A 22,633-nucleotide genomic window follows, 5' to 3' on the forward strand; every position below is an offset into this window, starting at 1 on the left:
TTGAAGAGGAGCCACTGGTTTACAACTTCAAGGTGAACAGGACACCTTTGGAAAAGAACTCTCCTCCCACTACTCTTTGGTGTTTTTTGTTTTTTGTTTTTTTTTCCTGGTTGTAGGGCTTGAACTCTGGGCCTGGGCTCTGTTCCTGAGCTCTTTTGCTCCAGACTAGAGAACTATCACTTTGAACCAAAGCAATTCCAGTTTTCTGGTGGTTAATTGGAGAGATAAGAGTCTCTCAGACTTTCCTGGCAGAGCTGGCTTCAAACCATGATCCTCAAATCTCAGCCTTCTGAGTAGCTAGGATTATAGGCTTGAGCCACTGGCTCCTGGCCCCTCTTTTTTTTTTCTTATTTGTTGTCAAAGTGATGTACCCAGAGGTTACATTTCATACATTAGGCATTGGATACATTTCTTGTACTGTTTGTTACCTCCTCCCTCATTCCCCCTTCCCACTCCCCCTTTTCCTCTCCCCCCATGAGTTGTTCAGTTGGTTTATACCAAACAGTTTTGCAAGTATTGTTTTTGTAGTTGTTTGTCTTTTTATAATATCTATGCCCCTATGAATGCATAAGATAATGCTAAGTGAAATGAACTCCATGTTATGGAAACGAGTGCTATATCACTGTTGTAATTACTTTCAACATGCCATGTGAAACCGTAGCTTCTATTGTTGATGATCCTCTTGTATCCCCTTCCTGTGGTTGTACCTGCACTATCACTGTATCTTATCTGAGTACACTGGAAACTGTATATACTGGTATTAGAACTAGGAAAGTGAAAAGGGATACCAAAATTGAGAGACACTGGCTCCTCTCTTGATCTTCAATGAAAATTAATAACATCCATAAAGAACAGTTCCTAACAGTTTCTAACGCTTTTAGATTTATGGTGCAGATTCTAAGAAGAAGCTAGGTTCTGTTGTGAGGCCCTGCAGCTCAATACTTAATTTAGTCCTGTCAAATCAAATGCTGAGTCTAAGTTGAGTCAGGGTAGTTGTTCCACAGCGTGAGAAAGGATAGCTTTGGTACTGTGTGTGACTACCTGTTTAATCTCTCTCTCTCTCTCTCTCTCCCTCTGTCTCTCTCTCCCTCTCTCTCTCTCTCTCTCTCTCCAGTCCTGGGGGCTTGAACTCAGGGCCTGAACACTGTCCCTGGATTCTGGGGTGTGTGTGTGTGTGTGTGTGTGTGTGTGTGTGTGTGTGTGTGTGTGTGTGTGTGTGTGTGTGTGTGTGTGTTTTTCTCAAGGCTAGCACTCTACCTCTCTCTTTTCTCTCTCTCTCTCTCTCTCTCTCTCTCCCTCTCTCTGTCTCTCTCTCCAGTGCTGGGGACTCTACCACAGCACCCCTTCTGCCTTTTTCTATATATTTGGTGCTGGAGAATTGAACCCAGGGCTTCATGTATATGAAGCAAGTACTTCTACCACCAGCCCTAGTGTCTGTCTCTATGTACTGCAACAAATAGAAATCCCACCTGGGAGCTTGTGGTTTATGCCTTTAACCATAGGTACTCAGGAAGCTGAGATCTGTGGATCAGGGTTCAAAGCCACCCAGGGCAGAAAAGTCCATGAGACTCTTATTTTCAGTAAACTACTCAGAAGAACCTGGAAGTAGCACTGTGGCTCAAGTGGTAGAGCACTAACCTTGAGCAAAAGAAGCTCAGGGACAGCGTCCAGGCACAGAGTTTAAGCCCCAGCACTGGCAACAACAACAACAAAAACCCCAGAAATTCTATCAAGACAGGAACTCTGTGCTTGTCCAAATTAAATGCCTGGCATAAATTAAGTGCTTAATAGGGATTTCTTCCTTGAATGCATTGCTTATGACCTAGACACTCCAAACTGTACTGAACTGATGTTATTTGCTGACCCCTTCAAATGGAATCTCATTTATATGGCCATCAATCTTGATCTATGAAGATTGGAAATGCCCCCCTTTTATCATACCTTTGGACTTCCTTTTCTTTCAGGTTGATCATTCAGCCTGTGATCCTGGTCAGTTTAAGTGGCCGAAGCTTGGCCTTTTCACTCCTGACTCCTTTCACTCCAAAGGGAATTCCTAGCAAACTCACATCAACAAAAAGTGCTCAGTGCTGTTCCTGGATAACCAACGAAAATAAACAACACATCTCTCTGAAAGGATAAACCATGATAACAGTTTTACTGATCATAGAAGAGTGACTGGAGGGACGTGCAAAATAACTATATACAAATATCCTATAATGGGCCATTCTGCAATATGGCTTTAATACTAATAGTTTTGAGTACATAAATCTTAAGTTGGAGAACCTAAAATTGGCATGTTTAGTTGTTTTAAAAACAGCAATCACCAATTCCAGTTTGCTCAATTAGGCCAAAAGAATGCCATGTTCTTGTCTGTTCTTAATAACAAACAAGAAAAGCAAGTAAGCAAGGAGTTCATTAGAAAAGCATTTGTGGAACATTAATACATTTAATAACCTCCATGATTAAGAAAAACAGTCTCACTTTAAAACAGAACATGGGGAGTAATGCAATTGTGGGAATGGAACACTTATTTTAAAAGTTATAAATTATGGGCCAATATGCATATGTATTGAGTTAAATTGAATCACATGAAGAATTAAGCATAAAAACCTTTTAAATTTAAATCTTAATGGTTGAGAACCTGTATGAGAGATGAGTAGAAATTTAGAAAAATAGAAAAAAGTATTACCATGTTAAAGTTTTTTTTAAAAAACAAATATGCTGTCTCTTCCACTCTAATGACATTTAAAAGATTGGAATGAATAACTAAGTACTTCCTAACAGTTATATAACAAAAATAAGTAATCATTATCCTTCCCTCATAATTTTCTTCTGTAGGTATCAGACTATGTTTAGTCAAAGCAACAATCTTTAATAATCAGATATGCTGTGTACTACATATGTTAAACTATACAATATGCATATACCATAATTTCAGTGATGTGGAGATCTTCTCTACTGAACACAACTGAAACACAGAAGAGAATAAGAAAGTAGCCAAAATCAAATAAGCCACAAAATTTATATAGCAGAATGCATTCATTGGGATACTTTGATCTGATTTTAAACATAATTCTAAGATGCATTTGTTGGTTGCACACTGACATTTCCAACCATTTGAGAGATGGAAGCCAGGAGGATTGGGAGTTTAAGACCAGCCTAGGCAAATTTAGATTCTATAGCAAAAACAAAAAACAAATAGACAAACAAGGGATTAAGAGCATTATTTAAGTGGTGGAGCCTTGCTTAGTGCAAAGCCCTGTGTTCAGTATCTAATATTACCAAACAAAAAAAACCCATATATAACATTCTTAACCCAGAATTCTAAATTGTCATTTTGATTGCCTAATCCACTGTGACAATTCTTAGGGATCATTACCAATTATTTGTGGTTATCTCCTTTCAGAGCTCATGGTAGGAGTATACTTTCTCATTCCCTCAAAGTTGGATAGAACTCTATAACTTGTTCTGTCCAGTGTAAAGTGATTGAAAAACAGCTATTTCTTGCCTTTTACTAATGAGGATATTGAGCCTCAGGCTAAGTAATTAGGTCAAGATTACAGGTTTGTGAACTCAGACTTGTAAATTCAAGCAATCTGACCCCCAAGTCTCTGTGCTTAAACACTAAATAAATAAGATTGCTTTCCAACAGTGCAAAATAAGTGTTTTGAAGTAACTCTGCAATGTGTCTTTTTAGAAAGAGAAAGGGGAAAGGAAGGGAGGAAAGAAAGGGAGAAAAGGAAGGAAGGAGGAAAAGGGGGAAAGGAGGGAGGGAAGAAGGAAGGGAGGGAGGGAGGGAAGGAGGAAAGGAAGGAAGGAAGGAAGGAAGGAAGGAAGGAAGGAAGGAAGGAAGGAAGGAAGGAAGGAAACCATAACCATATTGTATTGAACTTAGGCATACTTGGCGTTTGTTTAATTGAGGAAGGTACTGAATCTTACATTTAATATGCTGATTACATAACAGAATAAAAATATGTAGGAATTTAAATACCAAACCAAGGTATAAACCTGCCAAGAATTTGCAGGCGTTTTGAAAATAGTCTTTGAATATAGTATTCTAAATTTTGAAATACATGGAAGGGTGAGCTGATGCCTGAACTTAGAACTCTGTGCCTAGGATAGCACCTTCCAGTTAAAGCTGGATCATATTTTAGTACCATATTGCATTTAATGCTATCCAAAGCTTTGTAGACTTGAAAAGGTAACTTTTATTTTGCTTATGACCTTATGAGTCAAGAATTCCATAAGAACTAGTATGGGGTTCATCTCAGATTCGCAGGCTTTTAGCTGGGGTACTTGAGGCTTTAGGATCCATTTCAAAATGGCGTTTTCATTTGAGTGATATCACAGTGCTCCTTGTCCTCTTTCTCTTTTCACTTAGCGTTTCACCCCTTCGGGCTCCTCCATGTGGCTACGGTTTCTCACAGAGTTAATGAACTTTATACAAATGATTCATTGCTAGAGGAAAAAAATAAAACATTTCAAAAGAGCCAGAAGATAGAAGCTTCCAGTCTCTTAAGTAATGGACGCAGCCTAGCTGGCAGAGCAATGTTGTTTAGTGAAGTCACCACAATCTCCACTCAGTGTAGAATGGGCATTGATTCTCCTCTTTATAAGGAAATTGTCCAAGAACATGAGGCCTTCTCATTTTCTTCTTCTCTTTTTTAAAATTTTTTTTGTCTTTAAGTACAAAGGGGTAGCTGACATGACTCAACATGTGAATTTGAGTACAATGAATCTTGATCAATGTGCCCCCTTTTATCTTTACCTCATCCCTCCCAACCCTAGGCAGCCCCTCAATTTTTCCTAGTTTTGTTTTCACATACATACATTGCACATTGTGACTACATTTTCCCTCTCTCTCTTCATTCTCCCTCTTCTTGAACCTCCCCTGATGACACCTCAAGTATCAGCTTCCTGATATTCATTTTGTTAGACTAAGTTAGTTGTTAAACTGAGTTATACCATCTCTCTTGTATAGACCATACTTTAGTTAATGCTTGTTTATTTGTGTGTGTGTGTGTGTGTGTGTGTGTGCATATTACTTTGTATATATTCCCATGTGTCCGTCTGAATCTGCTGCATAGGATAATTTGGATAAACTTGCAGAGTATTTAGTCCTCTGGCATACATACAATACAGATGTTGGTGTTTAGCAACTTAAGGGCAAAGGGTGAGGGAGAGTTTGGACATCTGCCAAATGAATGTCAGCATTATCAGTATGTACTAGTAGTAGAATTATGAAGCCACTGTAAAGAATTACATTGTAGTCACTGATAGTAAAATTTTAATTTGTGTGATGACAAATAATGCTTAAGTTAAATATTTTGTGATTCTAAGGATTTTGATTCAAGGACTTGCGCTTGCTAAGCATGGAGCCACACCCTCCACCTGCAGTCCTTTTGCTTTTTGTTTGTGTTTCAGCTTTGGTCTCAACTGGCTTCCAGGGAAGCTGGGATTCCATGTAGAAACCACAGGCTTGTTTTTTTCAGAGAGGGACCACTGTCTTTTGCCTGAGCTTCCCTTATACCAAGATCTACCTTTCTCTATCTCCCTAGTAGAGCACTGGAGGTATGAGGCACCATTCTTGGCTAAGTTAAATATTTTATTTGAGTAAATAAATGATGAATGAGCTCCTCATTCTATCAGATGACTGAAGAAATGCAAAAATGGCATGCTTGTTTTATGAAGAATACAGCAAAGATGGGGCAATCTCAAATTGAATCTCATGCAGGGATCTTGCTGTGGAGGAAGATTTTGTCCAAAGTTCTTTGCAAAGAAACTTTTTCTTATACCCTCTCAAGCACAATTTAAAAGATGCTTTTGATTTCTTCCCATTTCCATATAAACTGTGGCCTTGTTTTTTTCAAAACCAAAGCTGTTTTTTTCATTCACCAGTAAGATTGACCAAGTAAAGATCTGGTGTTTTCTTCTAATTGTAGTTTCTTGTACTCTCCTATTAGTAAAATGGAAAACTTATTTTCTCATACTTAAAAGGATCATTATTTCTTGGGAACAGAGGGCCAAAGACTGGCAGTAGACCAAGGAGGTTTATTGCCATACACATTTTGCCTAGCTTACAAAGTGAAATTAAAACCTGAGATTATGTCTATATTTCAGATACATCCTTAGTCATTTCAAATCACACATCTATGATTTTCTCAAAATATAACTTTACATCTCTTTCATGAGCAGGGTGCTGACAAGCAGTTCAGTGTGGTGGGTCATGTATTCTAGTCTTACATTCCAGAGATTGCAAATCCATAGCACACACGCCACCCTCTTCCCTCCCCATCGCTCATTCATTATACCACATCTTACCTTTGAGACTTTCCGTAGGCTTCAACAATCAGGTTCAACACAGTGCTTCCTACAACTACTGGCAGTTAAATAAAATTTAGGCCTAATGTGCAATGTATTTTCCAGGAAAGTTAAAAAAAAATGCTCTATCCCAAGGCTGGTACCAGAACTCCTCTTTGGGGCCCCTGAACAAATGGAGAGTCTTACTACACTTTCTACACTTTCAAATAAACCATTTACCTTAAAAAGTTTCTTGCCTTTAAAAAAAATCAGTGAATGGGTGGAGGGCTGGTGGCTCACATCTGTAATCCTAGCTACTCAGAAGGCTATGAGGATCACTGATCCAAGCCAGTCCAAGCAGAAAAGTTCAAGAGACTCTTATATCCAGCTAAGCATCAAAAAAGCTGGAAGTGGAGCTGTGGCTCAAGTGGTAGAGCCACTAGCATTGAAAAAGGAAACTCACAGACAATGCCCAAGGCCCTGAGTTCAAGCCCCAGAACTGGCAATAACTAATTAAATAAATAAATGCAGCTATAAATACAGTAATAAATAAATAAATAAATAAATACAGCTTATACATAATATACCCAAGAACACTTGTTGATATGAACTACAAGTGTAACCCTTTCTTTCTTATGTGCAGCAACTAAAATATGTCAATTTTTAAATCACAATGGATTCAATATTTTATTTCTTACCCCAGAATCTGTAAGTATTTGTTATTTTACTTTAGATTCGAGGAGTTTGAGTTCTTAGAATTTTTTTTCTTTTCCAGTCCTGGGCCTTGGACTCAGGGCCTGAGCACTGTCCCTGGCTTCTTTTTGCTCAAGTCTAGCACTCTACCACTTGAGCCACAGTTCCACTTCTGGCCATTTTCTATATACATGGTGCTGGGGAATCGAACCCAGGGCTTCATGTATATGAGGCAAGCACTCTTGCCACGTGGCCATATTCCCAGCCCGAGTTCTTAGAATTTTTAAAAAGCACATTTTATGACATATGCTGTAAATATGATGGTAACAGATCACAGCAGCATATTCAGTTAGCTGAAGTATCTCCTTGAACATACCATTCATTGGACAGCAGGAAGCTCCTTAAATATTTGACAATAGAAACTGATGATTTCCTCAATCTGGACACATCTGTTCTGTCACCATGTGTTGGAGTCCTGTCATGGACTGCTGAGAAATCTTGGAGTATGACTCTCTTACACAGCTAGATGACACTTGTCAGGTCATTCCAAATAAATTGGCTTTTCATCCCTTGGGGTTTGTCACCTTTCTTGAATAGTGGACAACTGCTGATAGCAAAGCTTCCTAATTTTTTTAGAGATCATAAATTATTAACAGTTTTAGTTCAAATGGCTGAAATTTGACATCAGTTTAGTTACCAAGTGCTACTTTACCACCAGAGCCATAAACATATCAGTAAATATTCATGTAATCCCTTTGTGTGTTCAGTGGCATTTTTTTTCCTTTGGCTCTATTAAGTGACTCTTTTTGTTTGTGCTTCTCTCATTCTGCTTCCACAATGGTCCATTTCTCATTTCACAAGCAAGTGGCTGCCCAGACCTATAATAAATTAACATTCGAAACAACTGGGGGGAGAGCTCTGTCCTCAACTACTGTGAGGGCAGTTGCTGGAATTACAAGAGGACATGAACCACGTGTGACAGAGGGCAAAGTGTGATATAGGGGTCCTATTTCATTGTTCTTAGCATTGTTTTTCTCTTGAAATACAGTTAATTGTCTTTTCCTGCTATGAATACTTGACAAAACATGACTCTTTGCTTCTGTCCTTAATGGATATACTAATTCGTTTATCTCTCTTGTTTGGTTTGTTTGTTTTGCTAGGAGCAAGTCCAGTCCAAAAGGTAACAGAAGTAGCAGGGTTTTGTAAATAGTGATTTATTTTAGAAACTATAAAGAATTCCTAAGTCAGATTTTACCAAGAGAACTGAGTTACTACTTTTATCTTTAAAATTTTTTCTAAAATTAATACCACAAAAGATAAATTTATTTGGGATAGAAATTTTCTTGTGAAGGTTTAATGTTTATTCAAGTGTCCAATTATCAGCTGTTTATATTATATGTAAACTTCATAAAAATTTTACTTATCTGCCAAAAAATAAGTATATGTGAGTTGGCTAAATTTGTATAACCTACCCACTTTTCTCATAAAGAGAATGCATTCACAATTATGTTTTGCAAATTACTCTTTCTTCAAAATAGTTATGATGCATTTAATTAAGATGTTTTTACTTGCTCTAAGATATTACTGTTCAAATGTGGTACTCCTAGACCCTTCTATGAAATGTAAAGTTTGGGGAATTCAAATAGCTTATAACATAGTCTGAAATTGTGGAAGGAACTTTTCATTTACAAAAGTTTTTAAAATAGAAGTTAAAAGCATATGATTCTTTACTTTATTATTAACTATAAAAGGTTTTCAGTCATTATCAGTGCCATATAATAATATTTATAAATAAAAGAATAATGACTTTCTTTTGATAACTGGCTAAAAGTAATTAGAAATTATTTTTGTTATTTCCTTCAGTTTTGTCACAGAATTTCCCTACATGGCTGTATTAGATTGTTAGGGCTTCCATAACATTTAACAGAATATCACAGACTGAGTGGTTTAGACACTAGAAATTTATTTTCTCATGGTTCTAGAAGCTAAGTGGAAGATCAAGGCATTTGCAGGTTTACTTCCTTCTGAGATTTCTCTCCTTGGCTTGCAAACAGCTATCTTTTTGCCATGTCCTTAAATGGTCATCCCTCAGTCCAGGTTGTCTGTGTCCTAGTAGCCTCTTCTTATAACCGCACCCATCATATTGGACTTGGACCCACCCATATGACCTCAGTTTACCTTAATTGCCACTTTAAAAAGTCTACTTCCAAATATAGTCACAGTGTAAGGATTAGGAATTCAGCAAGTAAATTTGGCAAGTTGAGGGTCACAATTCAACTCACAACAGTAGCAAAGCATTGCAGAAAGTATTTTATACTCAAGGCATTTAGTAAACTTGCCAAATTAAGCACAGTGGAGAAAGAGTCATGTGGAGATGTGAGGTGGGTTGTAAGGTTGTTAGAAAAAATACAAGAGGCCTACATAAAATTGAATTTCAGATAAATGACAAATCATTTTTAGTATAAGTATCTCATAAATGGTGAATGCAATATTTTGCTGATGAGAAGTTTGCATTCAGTGGGGTGTCCTGTATTTTTATCAATCTGGAATTTGTTCCTATACGGTTCAGTATATGTTCCTATGGAATGTGTATTATGGTTTCATAAAACAACTAAACCTACTAATAAAACAAAGAGGAATGTGAGAAATCAAGCTTATTTTCTTTTAGTTGATAATTGTATTCCTTGACTCATCAAATATATGGAGTACCAACTAAGTATCAGGCCACTTTTAAGGACAGGATACACTACGATTTGCTGGCCAAGTATGGGATTTTATCTGTCAGCTTCAAGAAAAACAAAAGAAGGAAGATTTATTTTGCCTCATGGCTTCAATCCATAGTCATTCGACTCCACAGTTTTGGGTCAGAGATGAGGCCAAAACACATAGTAGAACAAATTCACTCACTTTATATCATCTGGAAAGCATAAACAGAAATGAGAGGCTGGGGCAAAACAGCCCCTTCAGAGGCATGCTCTTGCCCTGACTAACTTACAAGCCTCATTTGCACCATTTCCTAGTAGTGCCATCAGCTGAGACCACAGTCTGCTATACATGAGATTTGGGAGACATTTCAGTTCCAAACCATGACAGTGAGCCTCACAGTCTAGTGGACAAGGCAGGCCAGGATCAAGCAGATAAACATCTGCAGTTGTAAGAAGTGAAGTGAAGGAAATAGACTGTCAACTCAACAGAACATGGCAGGAAAAAAGTTCCTCAAGATGGCTGGATAAGACCTCACTGAAGATTTGGGACAGTCATCCTAACTTCAGAAGGGCATGCCAAGCAGACAATGAGGTCAGAAGAGGCTCTGATACAGCAAAGTGCTTGGTTTATAGTAAGATTCAAAAGGAGGTGAATAGGACTGAAATAGGGAGAAGAGAGAATGGGAGACACTAAATGTACTTTGGGAAGTGGCCAATAGCCAGATCCTGTCTAGGATTTGGATTGGGCCTGGCCAACCTAAGTCCTGTAACCAAGCTGCAGTTGCACACCCAGTGAAGAGCAAGGTAGTTACAAGGTAAACTGAGAACATAATGCTATATCAGAAAAATAAAACACGAGCCAGGTGCTGGTGGCTCACACCTGTAATACTAACTACTTGGGAGATGTTAGGATCTCATTTTGAGGCCAGTCCAAAAAGGAAGTCCAACCAGACTCTTCTCTCCAATTAAGCAGAAAAAAAAAAAAAGCCAGAAGTAGAGATGTGTCTCAAGTGATAGAGTGCTATCCTTCAGTGAAAAATTTAAGGGACAGTGCCCAGGCCCTAAGTTCAAGCCCCATGACAGACAAAAAAAAAATGTTTTTCAGCGAGGTGGGGGGGGGAGGTTTGATATGATCAGATTAAGATCATTGTGGCTCTAATTTCCTCAAAGATGGAGGAGATCCCGGGAATAAATGGAGGAATTACTGTAGGAGCCCACTTGAGGCAATGATGGCAGACAGAGACAAAGTAGTGTCAATGGAGAGGAAAGAGTAAAAATATAGGAGTGGAAATGACATTAGTTTTTATGGATTTTGGTGTGATATAAAGAGGAAAAGAGAAAATTTTGATTTCTGTTTTAAACAATGGATTGGATGAAATGTCATGTATGTAACTGATGATAACCAAGGAAGACAATGTTTGCGTGTAAACTAACAAAAAGCAAACTAGCTTTCCTGTTGCTGCCTTAACAATCATCACAACCTTTGTAGACTAAAAGCCTGTAGAATATAGAATACCAATCTTGCCATACTAAAATGTGTTCACGAGCAAAGTTAATTTCATCTACAGCCTTCATTCTTCTTTTATTATCTAACATCACATATTTTCAGATTTTGAGATGAAACATATTGAGCATGAAGATCTTATGAGGTGGGCTGGGAGAGCATTATTCTGTCTACCACATGTGGGAAAATCAACATATATGATGGCTTTGAGCTGCTAAAGAATCCACTAAGTGGGAATTCAAAAGGTTAGAACTGAATTTGGAAGCTGTCAACACACTAAGGGTATAGAAAGCTATGATGACAGGATGTGACATCTTTGGAGGAGAGACCCAGCCTGGCAAAAGGGAGTCTGGAGTGGTTCACATTTGGAGTGAAGGCAGAACTGGCAAAGAAAGCAGGAGTGGAGTGTGGAGGAAAGGTAGGATGAAAACCAAAATAGTACAGTGTCATGAAGGCCCAGAGAGAAGACTTTTCAAAAAAGAAAAAAAAAAAAGGAATAATACTCCAGCTTCAAAACTCCTGCAGAAGGACCCTGAGGATGTGTATGTGTGGCTGGCAGCAAAAACCTTCTGCTTCAATTCAAGCTGTCTCAGGGAAATGGTGATGGCCGAATCAAAACTGATGAAAAGAGGAAGAGTGAACCAGACATGGTGGGTGACTCCAGGCCTTTGTGGACCTCAGCAGCATCTGAAGATGCTTGTTAAAATAGTGAGGTGATCACATTCGACCACAGCCTTTTCAACACGAAGCTGAGCTAAGCATGACCACTGTTGTACCTTTATATGTTGGCAGAGTTGTGTGAGGCTATGTGATATGTGAAGGATACAGATGTGGTGAGGTCCTCATTGCTGCACCCCATGTAAAGCAAAAACAGATTGTCAACTGGAGCAATGAAGTCTCTCCGTCTTCCCGAATGCAGCTCAGGGAATCCTATACAACCAAAAAGGAGGAACTGCTTGTGTAGGAAAAACTGGAATGTTCCTTAGCAAGACTCAAAGCTAATTTGTCTTAAACAATTTGCTCCTTTAGCTGGGCACCAGTGGCTCACACCTGTAATCCTAACTACTCAGAAGGCTGAGATCTGAGGATTGCAGTTCAAAAGCAGCTTGGGCAGAAAAGTCCGTGAGACTCTTATTTCCAAAAAACCACTCAGGTGGCTGGGAATATAGCCTAGTGGCAAGAGTGCTTGCCTCATATACATGAAGCCCTGGGTTCAATTCCCCAGAACCACATATATAGAAAATGGCCAGAAGTGGCTCTGTGGCTCAAGTGGCAGAGTGCTAGCCTTGAGCAAAAAGGAGATAGTGCTCAAGCCCTGAGTCCAAGGCCCAGGACTGGCAAAAAACAAACAAACAAACAAACAAACAAAAAACCAAAAAAACACACTCACAAAACCATAAGTGGGACTGGGAATGTGGCTTAGCAGTAGAGTGGTTGCCTAGCATGCACAAAGCCCTGTGTTTGATTCCTCAGCACCACATAAACAGAAAAAAACCTGGAAGTGGTGTGAGCATAAAGAAGCCAGGGACAGTGCTCAGGCCCTGAGTCCAAGCTCCAAGACTGGCAAAACAACAACAACAAAAAAACCTGAGTAAACCTAAGTGGCTCTGTGGCTCAACTGGTAGAGCACTAGCTTTGACCTGAAGAGCTCAGAGCGCCCAGGCCGAGTTCAAGCCCCATGATCCGCTAGACAAAAAAAGAATTTGCATGCTTTTAGGAGGAGATAGCTGAAATTTTTTTTTGTTTTAGCCAAACCTCTCCTCCACTCTTCTTACTGGCTCTGAGTCATATCAAAGGACACAGGAACTCTCATAACAAAAGTGTTCAAAACGAAAGCTTCCTTCTAACTACCTTTGTCAAATTAGATAGAGAAAATATGGGAGATTTAAGAAAAGGGAAAGTAATTGAAGAATGTTTTTTATCTTAATCTAATCTTGTATGATGCATAAATTTAATTTCATGTGTATTATAGATATAATTATAAAAGACAAGCTAAGATGTATCTCAAAATGCATACTATAAGAAATGTGCAAGGTAGGCGAAATGTTCTCTAAAATGACACATAAAACAATAACCATGAAATAAATCAACATACTCACAAAATTAGAATGTAAACGTTTTGTTCATTAAAAGGCACATAAATGTAATCCCAGCTACTCACAAGACTGAGATTGTTTGCGCCTAAGTGTTTGAGGGGAGATTGGGCAATTTAGAGACTTACTCTCAAAAACAAAATTAAAAAAGAAAAGAAAAAAAGAATCTTGTAGATATATCACAGACTGGGAATTAATGTTTATGTTTATGTATTTGACAGAGCATTTAAATCCAAAATACACAGAGCATACCTATGCCTCAGTAACAAGTGAACCAAACAGAACTTATCTTATGTGAGCAGAAGAAGTAATCTGTAATAATTGTTTGCTTTGATGACCCAAATAGTTTCAATTAAGTAAAATTAGTAACTTTGTGAATAATAAAAGAGTGGGACAAGTTGACTTAAAGGAATGGAGAGTAGCAAGCTTTAAATGCTATAAGCCTAGCTAAGCACCATCTGGTGGATGAGATTTTCAACTGCACCTTTTTGTGCTGTAATTTTTAGGGCAAATAAATACGTTAAATATGGAATCTGCAACATTTCACACTTGTAAACACTAAGAAACTCTTAAAAATACCACTTATAACAAAATTTAATTAAAACAACATCTATTTACTTATTTTGTATTTAAAATAGCATTAATTGCAATTAATGAAGAAAATATGATACAAATATATAGGGTAGCATTTTAAATAATATAATATAATAAATGTCATTTGATAGTTTTATATTGATTTAACATGTGTTATTGCATTTAATCTTCTTTTTTTTGCCAGTCTAGGGGCTTGGACTCAAGGTCTGAGCACTGTCCCTGGCTTCTTTTTGCTCAAGGTTAGCACTCTACCACTTGAGCCACAGTGCCACTTCTAGCCATTTTCTGCATACGTGGTGCTGGGGAATTGAGCCTAGGGCTTCATGTATATGAGGCAAGCACTCTTGCCACTAGACTATATCCCCAGCCCTGCATTTAATCTTCTTAAGAACTCAAATACAAATCTACTCCGCAGACTTTTGCTATGGTTAACATTTTCCTGGCAGAAGGGCACTTGGTTGTTAATAAGCAAACCTCATGGAATGTATTGATCTCTAATAAATACACCTTTGTGAGTTTTTTACAAAGGCAGAAGGGAATTGAAAAACAACCATAGAAAAATAAGTAGTGAGAAAAGAATTTATAATAAGAAAGAAGATATTCAATTCCAGGAGACTTTAAAAAGTGGCATTCAGAGCAACTTAAAATCTAATATAATTCTTAAGTTATATATATATATATGTACATACATAAATACATATATGTATATATGTGTATATATACATGTATATATAAATGTTACTGTTTTTAAAAAATTGTTATACATTTTACAATGCCTTGTAGTACTTCCAATTAGAAGCAAAGGAAAATAACCCTCATTAATATTTTCAGGTGGAACTTCTAATCTTGAAGAATAGATTGCTGATAGCCAGGTGTGGTGATGCAGTTCTGTAATTCCAGCACTTGAGAGGCTGAGACAGAGGATCACAAGGTTGAGGCCTACCTAGGCTATGTAATAAGACCCTGTCTCAAAAAACCAACACAAATGACCCACATTAATGATTTAAGAAGAGAATGATCCTTTTGTAGCACTATTATGCCATTTTACAAGAGACCCAAAGAAATTGCCTTAACTCACAATGTTGGGAATTAATGCACCCTGGCAATGCTGCTGAAAAGGCAGGATTCTAACCACTGTGGACACTGCCTCCACTGCTGCCCATTGTTGAGTGTGCCCATCTACATAGGTGCACACCACCACAGTTCTTGGTTACTAGGTTACAAGGTTGGCATGTTACTATGTTTCTTTATCACTTAAAATGAAGTCCTGCTGGGTGCAGCTGGCTCCCACCTGAAATCCTACCTACTCAGGAGACTGAGATCTGAGGATCACAGTTTGAAGTCAGCTTGGGGAGGAGAGTCCATAAGACTCTTCAATTAATCACCCAAAAAAGAACAGAAGTGGAGCTATGGCTCAAGTAGTACAGCACTAGCCTTCAGGTAAAAGCTCGGGACAGCACCCAGGCCCTGAGTTCAAGCCCCAGGACACACATACACACACACAATGGAGTCCTATGATTGATTGGATTGAGAAATCCTGAGTTACTTTTCAGAGCCAAATTAATCCTCTGAACTTGGTAGATACAGAAAGACTCAACATTTCTCACATTTATTTGTAATTTATGTAGATTAAGAAACACACCCATTATATTTATTAACTATATAATATGTATATTCTACATGACTGCCTTATAACATACCAATACTGGTGCGAGCACATGAGTGTTTGTTTCATTAAAAAAAGGAAGCAGCAGCACGAACAGGGCAGCCTAAGGCAGTCTTGTGTATGTGTGTGTGCACGCACATGCATGTGCACACACGCGCATAAGCTTGTCTTGGGGCTTGAACTCAGGGCCTGGACACTGTCACTTGGCTTTTTCACTCAAGGTGCTCTACCATTTGAGCTGCAGCTCCACTTTTATCAACCTCCTTTCTATTTCCATTCCTGTCCACCTGTCCATAACAAGCTGACATTGACATATGGCTGTTAACTCATAGACAACAGATTTTAAAGATAGAATACAGGGAAGAAAAGAAAGGAAAAGAATGCTTCTACTAACATTTCACTGAGCAGAGCAGTGTCATCTGACCACCCCAAGCTTACGGAGCCTGTGACTGGCCCTCCATTTAGATCTCTGTATCTGAGTTATATATGATATGGTGATTTCCAGCCCACATGACATGGTGACAGGTTCACCTGCTTTTGATCTGTGTCACACATGATTCATGAAAATCTTTTGCCACACATTAAAATCTACTGTTATGTCGAAACAATCGCAGGAGCAAAGTTGTTTGTTTGTTCTTTAAGACAAAAGAATTTTAGAAAATGCTGTTCTGTTTTTAATTATTGAAGTTCTTCTTTCTTCCCTTTTGAATTAGGTGCTATCATACCACGCCACATGTTCAAAAGCAGAAGTTGACAAGTTCAAGGTAAGGAAAAAAAGGGTGATTATACTATTTTATAAAATTTAACCTCATCTGGTATCCGAATCCTTTGTCCTTTGTCTCTATAGAACTAATCCTGGCTGGGCACTGGTGGCTCTCACCTGTAATCCTAGCTCTTAGGAGATTAAGATCTGAGGATTGCAGTTCTGAGCCAGCCCAGGCAGGAAAGTCTGTGAGACTCTTATCTCCAATTAACCACCAGAAAACTGGAAGTGGCACTGTGGCTCAAGTGGTAGAGCATTAGCCTTGAGCTGAAGAGCTCAGGGACAGCTCTCAGGCCTAGAGTTCAAGCCACATGACTGACAAAAACAAACAAAAGAAAGCACTACTCCTGCTGCAGGGATTAAGGGAACAGAGCTAAGCAGATATCCATATATTTGCATTTTAGAAAGGAAAGAGGAAATCAACAAATAATTGAGTAGTTCCTTCATAATTATTTAACTTATTCTGAATCTCCTCCTATTTGTTAAATAAGCAGAATAATCTGTGTAATGTGGTGAGAGTCAAAATCTCTAGGATTTTTGTTAGTTTTTGTAGTTGCTGAAGTTTGAACTCAGGGACCTACCACTTGAGCCATACTTCCAGCCCTAGGACTCCTGATTTTGATGTGATTTTGCTATTAACTTTCTGTTCACTTAAAATTTTAGTGTGTTACCATGTATAAAAGTATGTGAAGAAATAGAGATAATAACATTTACTAGATGCATACTGTTTATGTGTGCCAAGCACAATGCAAGCATTATACCTGAATTCATTCATTTCATCCTCATAATCCTGTGAAGTGCTACACATATTATTTTTTAGGTTAAAAAACTGAGGTATGGAGTGCTGAGTTAGCCAGGCCAACGTCAAATGACTGTAACAGATACTCTAATCTGGCTCCAGAACAGGAGCACCTAACCATCATGCTCCACTACTGCTCAGGGCAACCCTCCAATATTTGATGAGTCTATGAATGAGTCTTGGATATTCCTTTTTATCTTAGTTACCCCTCTTCCTTTAAACACAGTCCAGAATTTGCAGGCAGTTTTAGAAATGATTAAAACATATGGAGCTAAGACAATATTTTCCTCCCTTTTAAAAGGTTTGGTGAGCCTGATGCCATTGGTTCACACCTATATTCCTAGCTACTAAGGAAGTTGAGATCTAGAGGATCACAGTTCAAATCCAGCCTAGGCAGAAAAGCCTATGGGACTCCATCTCTAATCAACAACCATAAAGCTAAACTTTATGCTGGCTACTCTTCTCATTTGTAGATAGATACATTCACCCTCTGAGGGGGAAAAAATGGCACAGAAACCTTTGGGCCTAATAATAGGATCCGATTATTAGAACTGAGTCCCATGAACAATAAAATGGAGCAAAGACCTTAAACATCATTGCAAGTAGAGTGTAAGTGACAGCAAGCTTGCTGTGAGATGCTTGGTCCCTATCTAGAAGTTTGGTTTATTATTAGGCAAATATGTAGGAAAGAGACCAACAATGACACCTCAGATCAAAAGGAAATATGGAACTAGGCAGAGATAATAGCTGACAAGGGAGACAAAGCAATCAAAACCACAGCATCCAGACCCATTTGTACAAAACCCAACATCCTGCATATTATCTTCTCTTATTGGAACAAAGTACACAAACCTAAGTAATTTATAAGGAGTTGAGGATTGTTTAGCCTAGGGCTCTAGAAGGTGAGAAATCTAAGAACTTGGTATTGGCATCTTCAGCATATACTGCCTGATAGGTGATCTCCTTTACAGCAGGACTTTCTATGCATTACTCACTGTTCTATTCTACTGTTTTGTAAGTTTCTTGGAACATGGTAACAATAATAGCTAAACAGATGAATGAGTGGATGAATGGCTATGTAATCAAAGAACATCACTATTCTAGAACTAAAACCAATTATTCATTAAAAGACGGGTAAAGTCATGTTAATATTTAACTATCCTATATGCCTTATAAAAATTTCAGTATATTTAAACCATCAAAAATATTTAATGCATGTGTGTGTGTGTGTGTGTGAGAGAGAGAGAGAGAGAGAGAGAGAGAGAGAGAGAGAGAGAGAGGAAAGAGAAAGAGTATGTCCTAGGGCTTGAGCTCAGGCACTGTTATTGATCTTTTTTGCTCAAAGCTAGTGCTCTACCACTTGAGTCACAACTCCACCTTCCACCTCTGGAATTTGGGGTAGTTAGTTGGAGATAAGAGTCTCATGGACTTTCCTGCCTAGAATAGTTTTGATCCATGATTCTCAGATTTCAGCCTCCTGAGAGCTAGTATTATAAGCATGAGCCATTGGTGCCTGGCTAATTTTTTGTTTTACCTCATAAAGTTTAGTAGACATGCATCATGAATCATCACATGGTATTGCTGTAAGTATGGATAAGTGTTATGTTTTTATATATCAGCTTACAAGAATTTTTAAAGTAAAAAAAAAAACATAAAAAATGTTGAGTTACCTAAAAATCTTACTTATGGAAATCTCTAATTTCTGATTAAACGTCCTGATCTTTAATTTCTGATTAAAATGTTCTGTTACGTATTTTGTATTTACCATCATTGCTAAGAGAGGAGTTTGATAGACAGGTAGAAACATAGAAAAGCTCACAATGAGCTAAATGTGACTGAAAGAGTGATTTAATGGGACCTGCCCTGAGCAATAGCAAGCCAAAAATCCATAGCTGTCTACTTTCTAAAGGTTATTGACCTACATTCAGGCTTAATTCTTTGCTTAGAACTAGGAAAAACCCATTGTCTAGACTTTGCCATACTTTTCTATTCTTGGCTCACAAACATGCTGGAAATATGAAGTATTTAAATTTGAGAACATAGGGTTATTTCATCTTAAAATTACCAAGATTATTAACAACTGAGTTCCTCTAGATTTTCTCAACAGATATTAGCTAATATCTTATTACAAAGTAATTGAGATATAGTTGATAATTTTAACCAAATGGTTTTTTTCTTGATATATAAAGTAAATAAAACATTCCAGTAATTGGTAGGTGGTGTCTATTGTAACAGCAGCAATAACATTAAAATGTAGGAGGCTTAAAATAATCTTGCATATTGAGAGTGAAAACGTGTTTCCAGAAATTCCAGGCTGGAATATAACACAGTGACATTTTTCTAACACTGTATGTAGCTAACAGAATCTCAGGAAAGAAAGTCTTTGTTTTGGTCAATATTGATAGATAAGCATGTTTATATTTGGATATATTTTAACCTTGCTTCTTGTGATGCCTTTCAAAATAGGGATAGTTGAAAAAGGAAAAAGGTGTGGTTATTTGAAATCTGGAGTCAGAGTTACCCATGAGATTTCATGCATTAAGAGACAGTTGAACCCCAGTGTGATGGGTTGTACCCTACTGGGCCCAGTACAGTATTCAAGAAGAAAGGATTCCAACATCTGGTGCTAAGAGAAATGTTGCTGTCAAAGACACACAAACATAGGACAAACCTCAGCAGAAGGCCTGACTGCACCAAACCTGGGGTGCAGGAATAGATGAGAGCTCAGGAAGAGATATTATTGTTCACCTAAGAAACCAAGATCCCTCTATATCAAAAATTCTTCCTGGGCTGGGAGCATGACTCAGGTGGTGGAGTGCCTCCCTAGCAAATATGAAGCCCTGAGTTCAAACTCCTGTAATAAAAAAAGAGAAAGAATTCTTCCTAATGAAGGTGAAAATCACATAAGCCTCACTGTTTAGATGACTCCAAGTTCAGCATAAGATATATCTATGCCTTATCTCAGCTGCCTTTGGATTCATGTTCTTAGCTAAGAATATGAGTGAACATAAAAGACTTAACTGTGGTTCAAGCAACATTACATCCATGCCCCCGCACCAAAACTCAGCCCTTAGACTATCAGCAGCACAGACCAGAAGGCAGCACCTCAGTGGCAGGGATATCATTAGAGATTGGAGTCAGAGCCCCTTCCATTCAGTATGATCAGCAGAGAATGATCAGACCGGTGCAGGTTGAATGAATGGTCACATTGTCAGGACAGATTAGGTAGACTCCCAGAAAGAAGGAGAAATGGAGAGCCTCTAATGTCAGAGATTGTGACGTGCAGCATTAATTTCTCTTAATTTCCCTTCACTTGTACTCATGGATGGTGTGACTAAAGGAAGACAGATTGTATATGAGTTACATTGTAAATAAGATGTAGTAAATTTCAACTAATCATATTGCTGCTGGACTGATGCGACCTATCCTTCCTTATATCTGGTCTTTTTTTCTCATATGTCTTCATTTTCTAGGGTTTCTTTCCCTGTTGTATAATGACAGGGTAGATTTGTTTTCTCTTTGCTTTGTTTGAATAACTTTATTTCTCCCATTGGCAAAAATATCATTGAGGGATATTAGGTAGTGGATAGATTACATGTGATTAGAGTTGAAAACATTGCTACAAGTATCTCAAGATTTTCCAACCACAGTTCCGCCTTTGTCAGAACCTAGACTTAATTTTCCTGATCCTGATATGTCATTTATATCTCAGGAAATAGACACAAAGATCACAGAGACTCCTGCAACTAATGAACTATCTTTAAAAGTCTGATTCAATTTGTAATGTTAATAAATTATCCTTTATGGGTTGGTTGCCTTATGCATCTAATGAGGAAACCAGAATACACAAAATGGTGTGTGTCCTCATTAAGATTTACTGGTCTTTCATGAACTTGAAATAAGAAAGTTGTATATAGAAAATTTGTGTAGATTTTAGTGCCTGTTTATATCTATTCAGCTCTGTGCTAACCAGATTAATGTATAAAGACCATATTGACAATTAGATCTCTTTGGAGATGGCTGTTTAAAGGCTTTTAATAACCTGGAGATGCCAGCTGTGATAACATAAGAAAATGAGTTTAGTACACCAATTATATGCTCCTGTGATTTTTATGTACTTGCCTTGGTTTCCAGTGCTATGGACAGACCAAATGGTTATTTCTATACTCTGCCAATTTACCAATTAAAACCAACTGGTGGATGTCCTCATGTTATATTGCCAATTCAATCACTCCTTCCTCCAATTCAGAACTGCATGTGTTACAGCTGCAGCCGGAGAGAAACTCATTTACGTCACTGTAACGTTCTCAGTAATTAAATGCCAGTAACTTAAATTGGCGGTTTGGATTTGGACTACTTCTTGCAAGTTTTCAATGCTAATGCCTCAGCCCACGAATTAATATCTTGGTAATGTAAGTAAAAGAAAGTACCAAGAACAGAAACCCTCCCTGTGGCATTTCTATGCTAAGAATGGCCACAGCCCAAACAGGATCATACAGTCTCCTTTGCAGACTAAACCACAGATGTGATTTTTCAAGGCTTTTTATTCAAATTGGAGAAGCACTTTGATTCATGAAATAGTCTCAAAGGGCTTGCAACTGTCCTGTGCCCTCACAAGATCCTGGGGTAACAGGCAGGAGGGATGGCTATTCCATGCATGAGGCTGCCCGTGGCTGGAGATGCCTTTTAGTAAGTGACCCTCCAGAGAGTGTCCTGTCCCTATTTGGCACAGAGGCTCCACACACAGCAGCCACTGCCCACTGCCATGGCCACCATTTCCTAAGTGTGGAAGGGCCCCCCCACCCTGCCATACACTCTTATAAAAAATACATTCTGCAGAGAGCAAGTCACATCAGGTCCTCTACCCAGAACAAAGTGAAGCAGGAATGAAGAAGAGCGGCACTCCTGGAAGGTTGCCAGATGACAGAGACAGGATAGCTCATGTTGCCACCTTGTAGGGTAGAAGCACCTCCAGCTCCATGCCCCTAGGACAGCTGCTCCTTCAGAGGCTCTTCCATGGGCTGGGATAGGTGAGGACTTCAATGCCAGAAAGCATCCCACAATGTGGCTTCTTTCTCTATAGTTACTTCTTAGTTCTCTCTTTCAGAAATGCTGCTTTGAGAAAGCTCAGCACAGCTTTCCAGTTCACTTCAATTATTTCCAAGGGATTTAAATAAGAATATCACAGGGGAATTTGAGTATCACCTGATAGCTCACCTCTTCTGACTCCTTCTTCATCCCTATATCTTTAATTTAGGGGGTTGTTTTGACTTTAAATGGCGTTTGTGTTTAGCTTAATGTCTGAGTTTTGGGTGTTTTTTGTTTGTGTTTTTGTCTTGTTTTCTCCATCAGGTAGAGTTATGGTACTGCCAGAGGGAAATTGACTGTGGAGGGAGCAGCCAGCTCAGTACAGTGCCTTTAAAGGGCATCTTCTGCTCCCACGCCAATAGCCAGCACGGCTGGGGCCTTGTCCATAAATATGTGGCACGCCTGGACTAAAGCACTCAGTGATCTTT

At 38.4% G+C, this 22,633-nt stretch overlaps 1 protein-coding gene across 1 annotated transcript in view; it reads left to right on the top strand.

The window, feature by feature from the left end:
• Pde11a (phosphodiesterase 11A) overlaps positions 1 to 22,633 on the top strand; it is a 337,140-nt gene that overhangs the window by 204,671 nt on the left and 109,836 nt on the right. Inside the window, exon 10 of the mRNA XM_048344223.1 lies at positions 16,269 to 16,319. Within this exon, the coding sequence (XP_048200180.1) occupies positions 16,269 to 16,319 (51 nt within the window). The remainder of the gene's footprint in view (positions 1 to 16,268; positions 16,320 to 22,633) is intronic.

This window comes from Perognathus longimembris, chromosome 4, assembly GCF_023159225.1.
Source record: "Perognathus longimembris pacificus isolate PPM17 chromosome 4, ASM2315922v1, whole genome shotgun sequence".
NCBI classification, from domain to species: domain Eukaryota; kingdom Metazoa; phylum Chordata; class Mammalia; order Rodentia; family Heteromyidae; genus Perognathus; species Perognathus longimembris.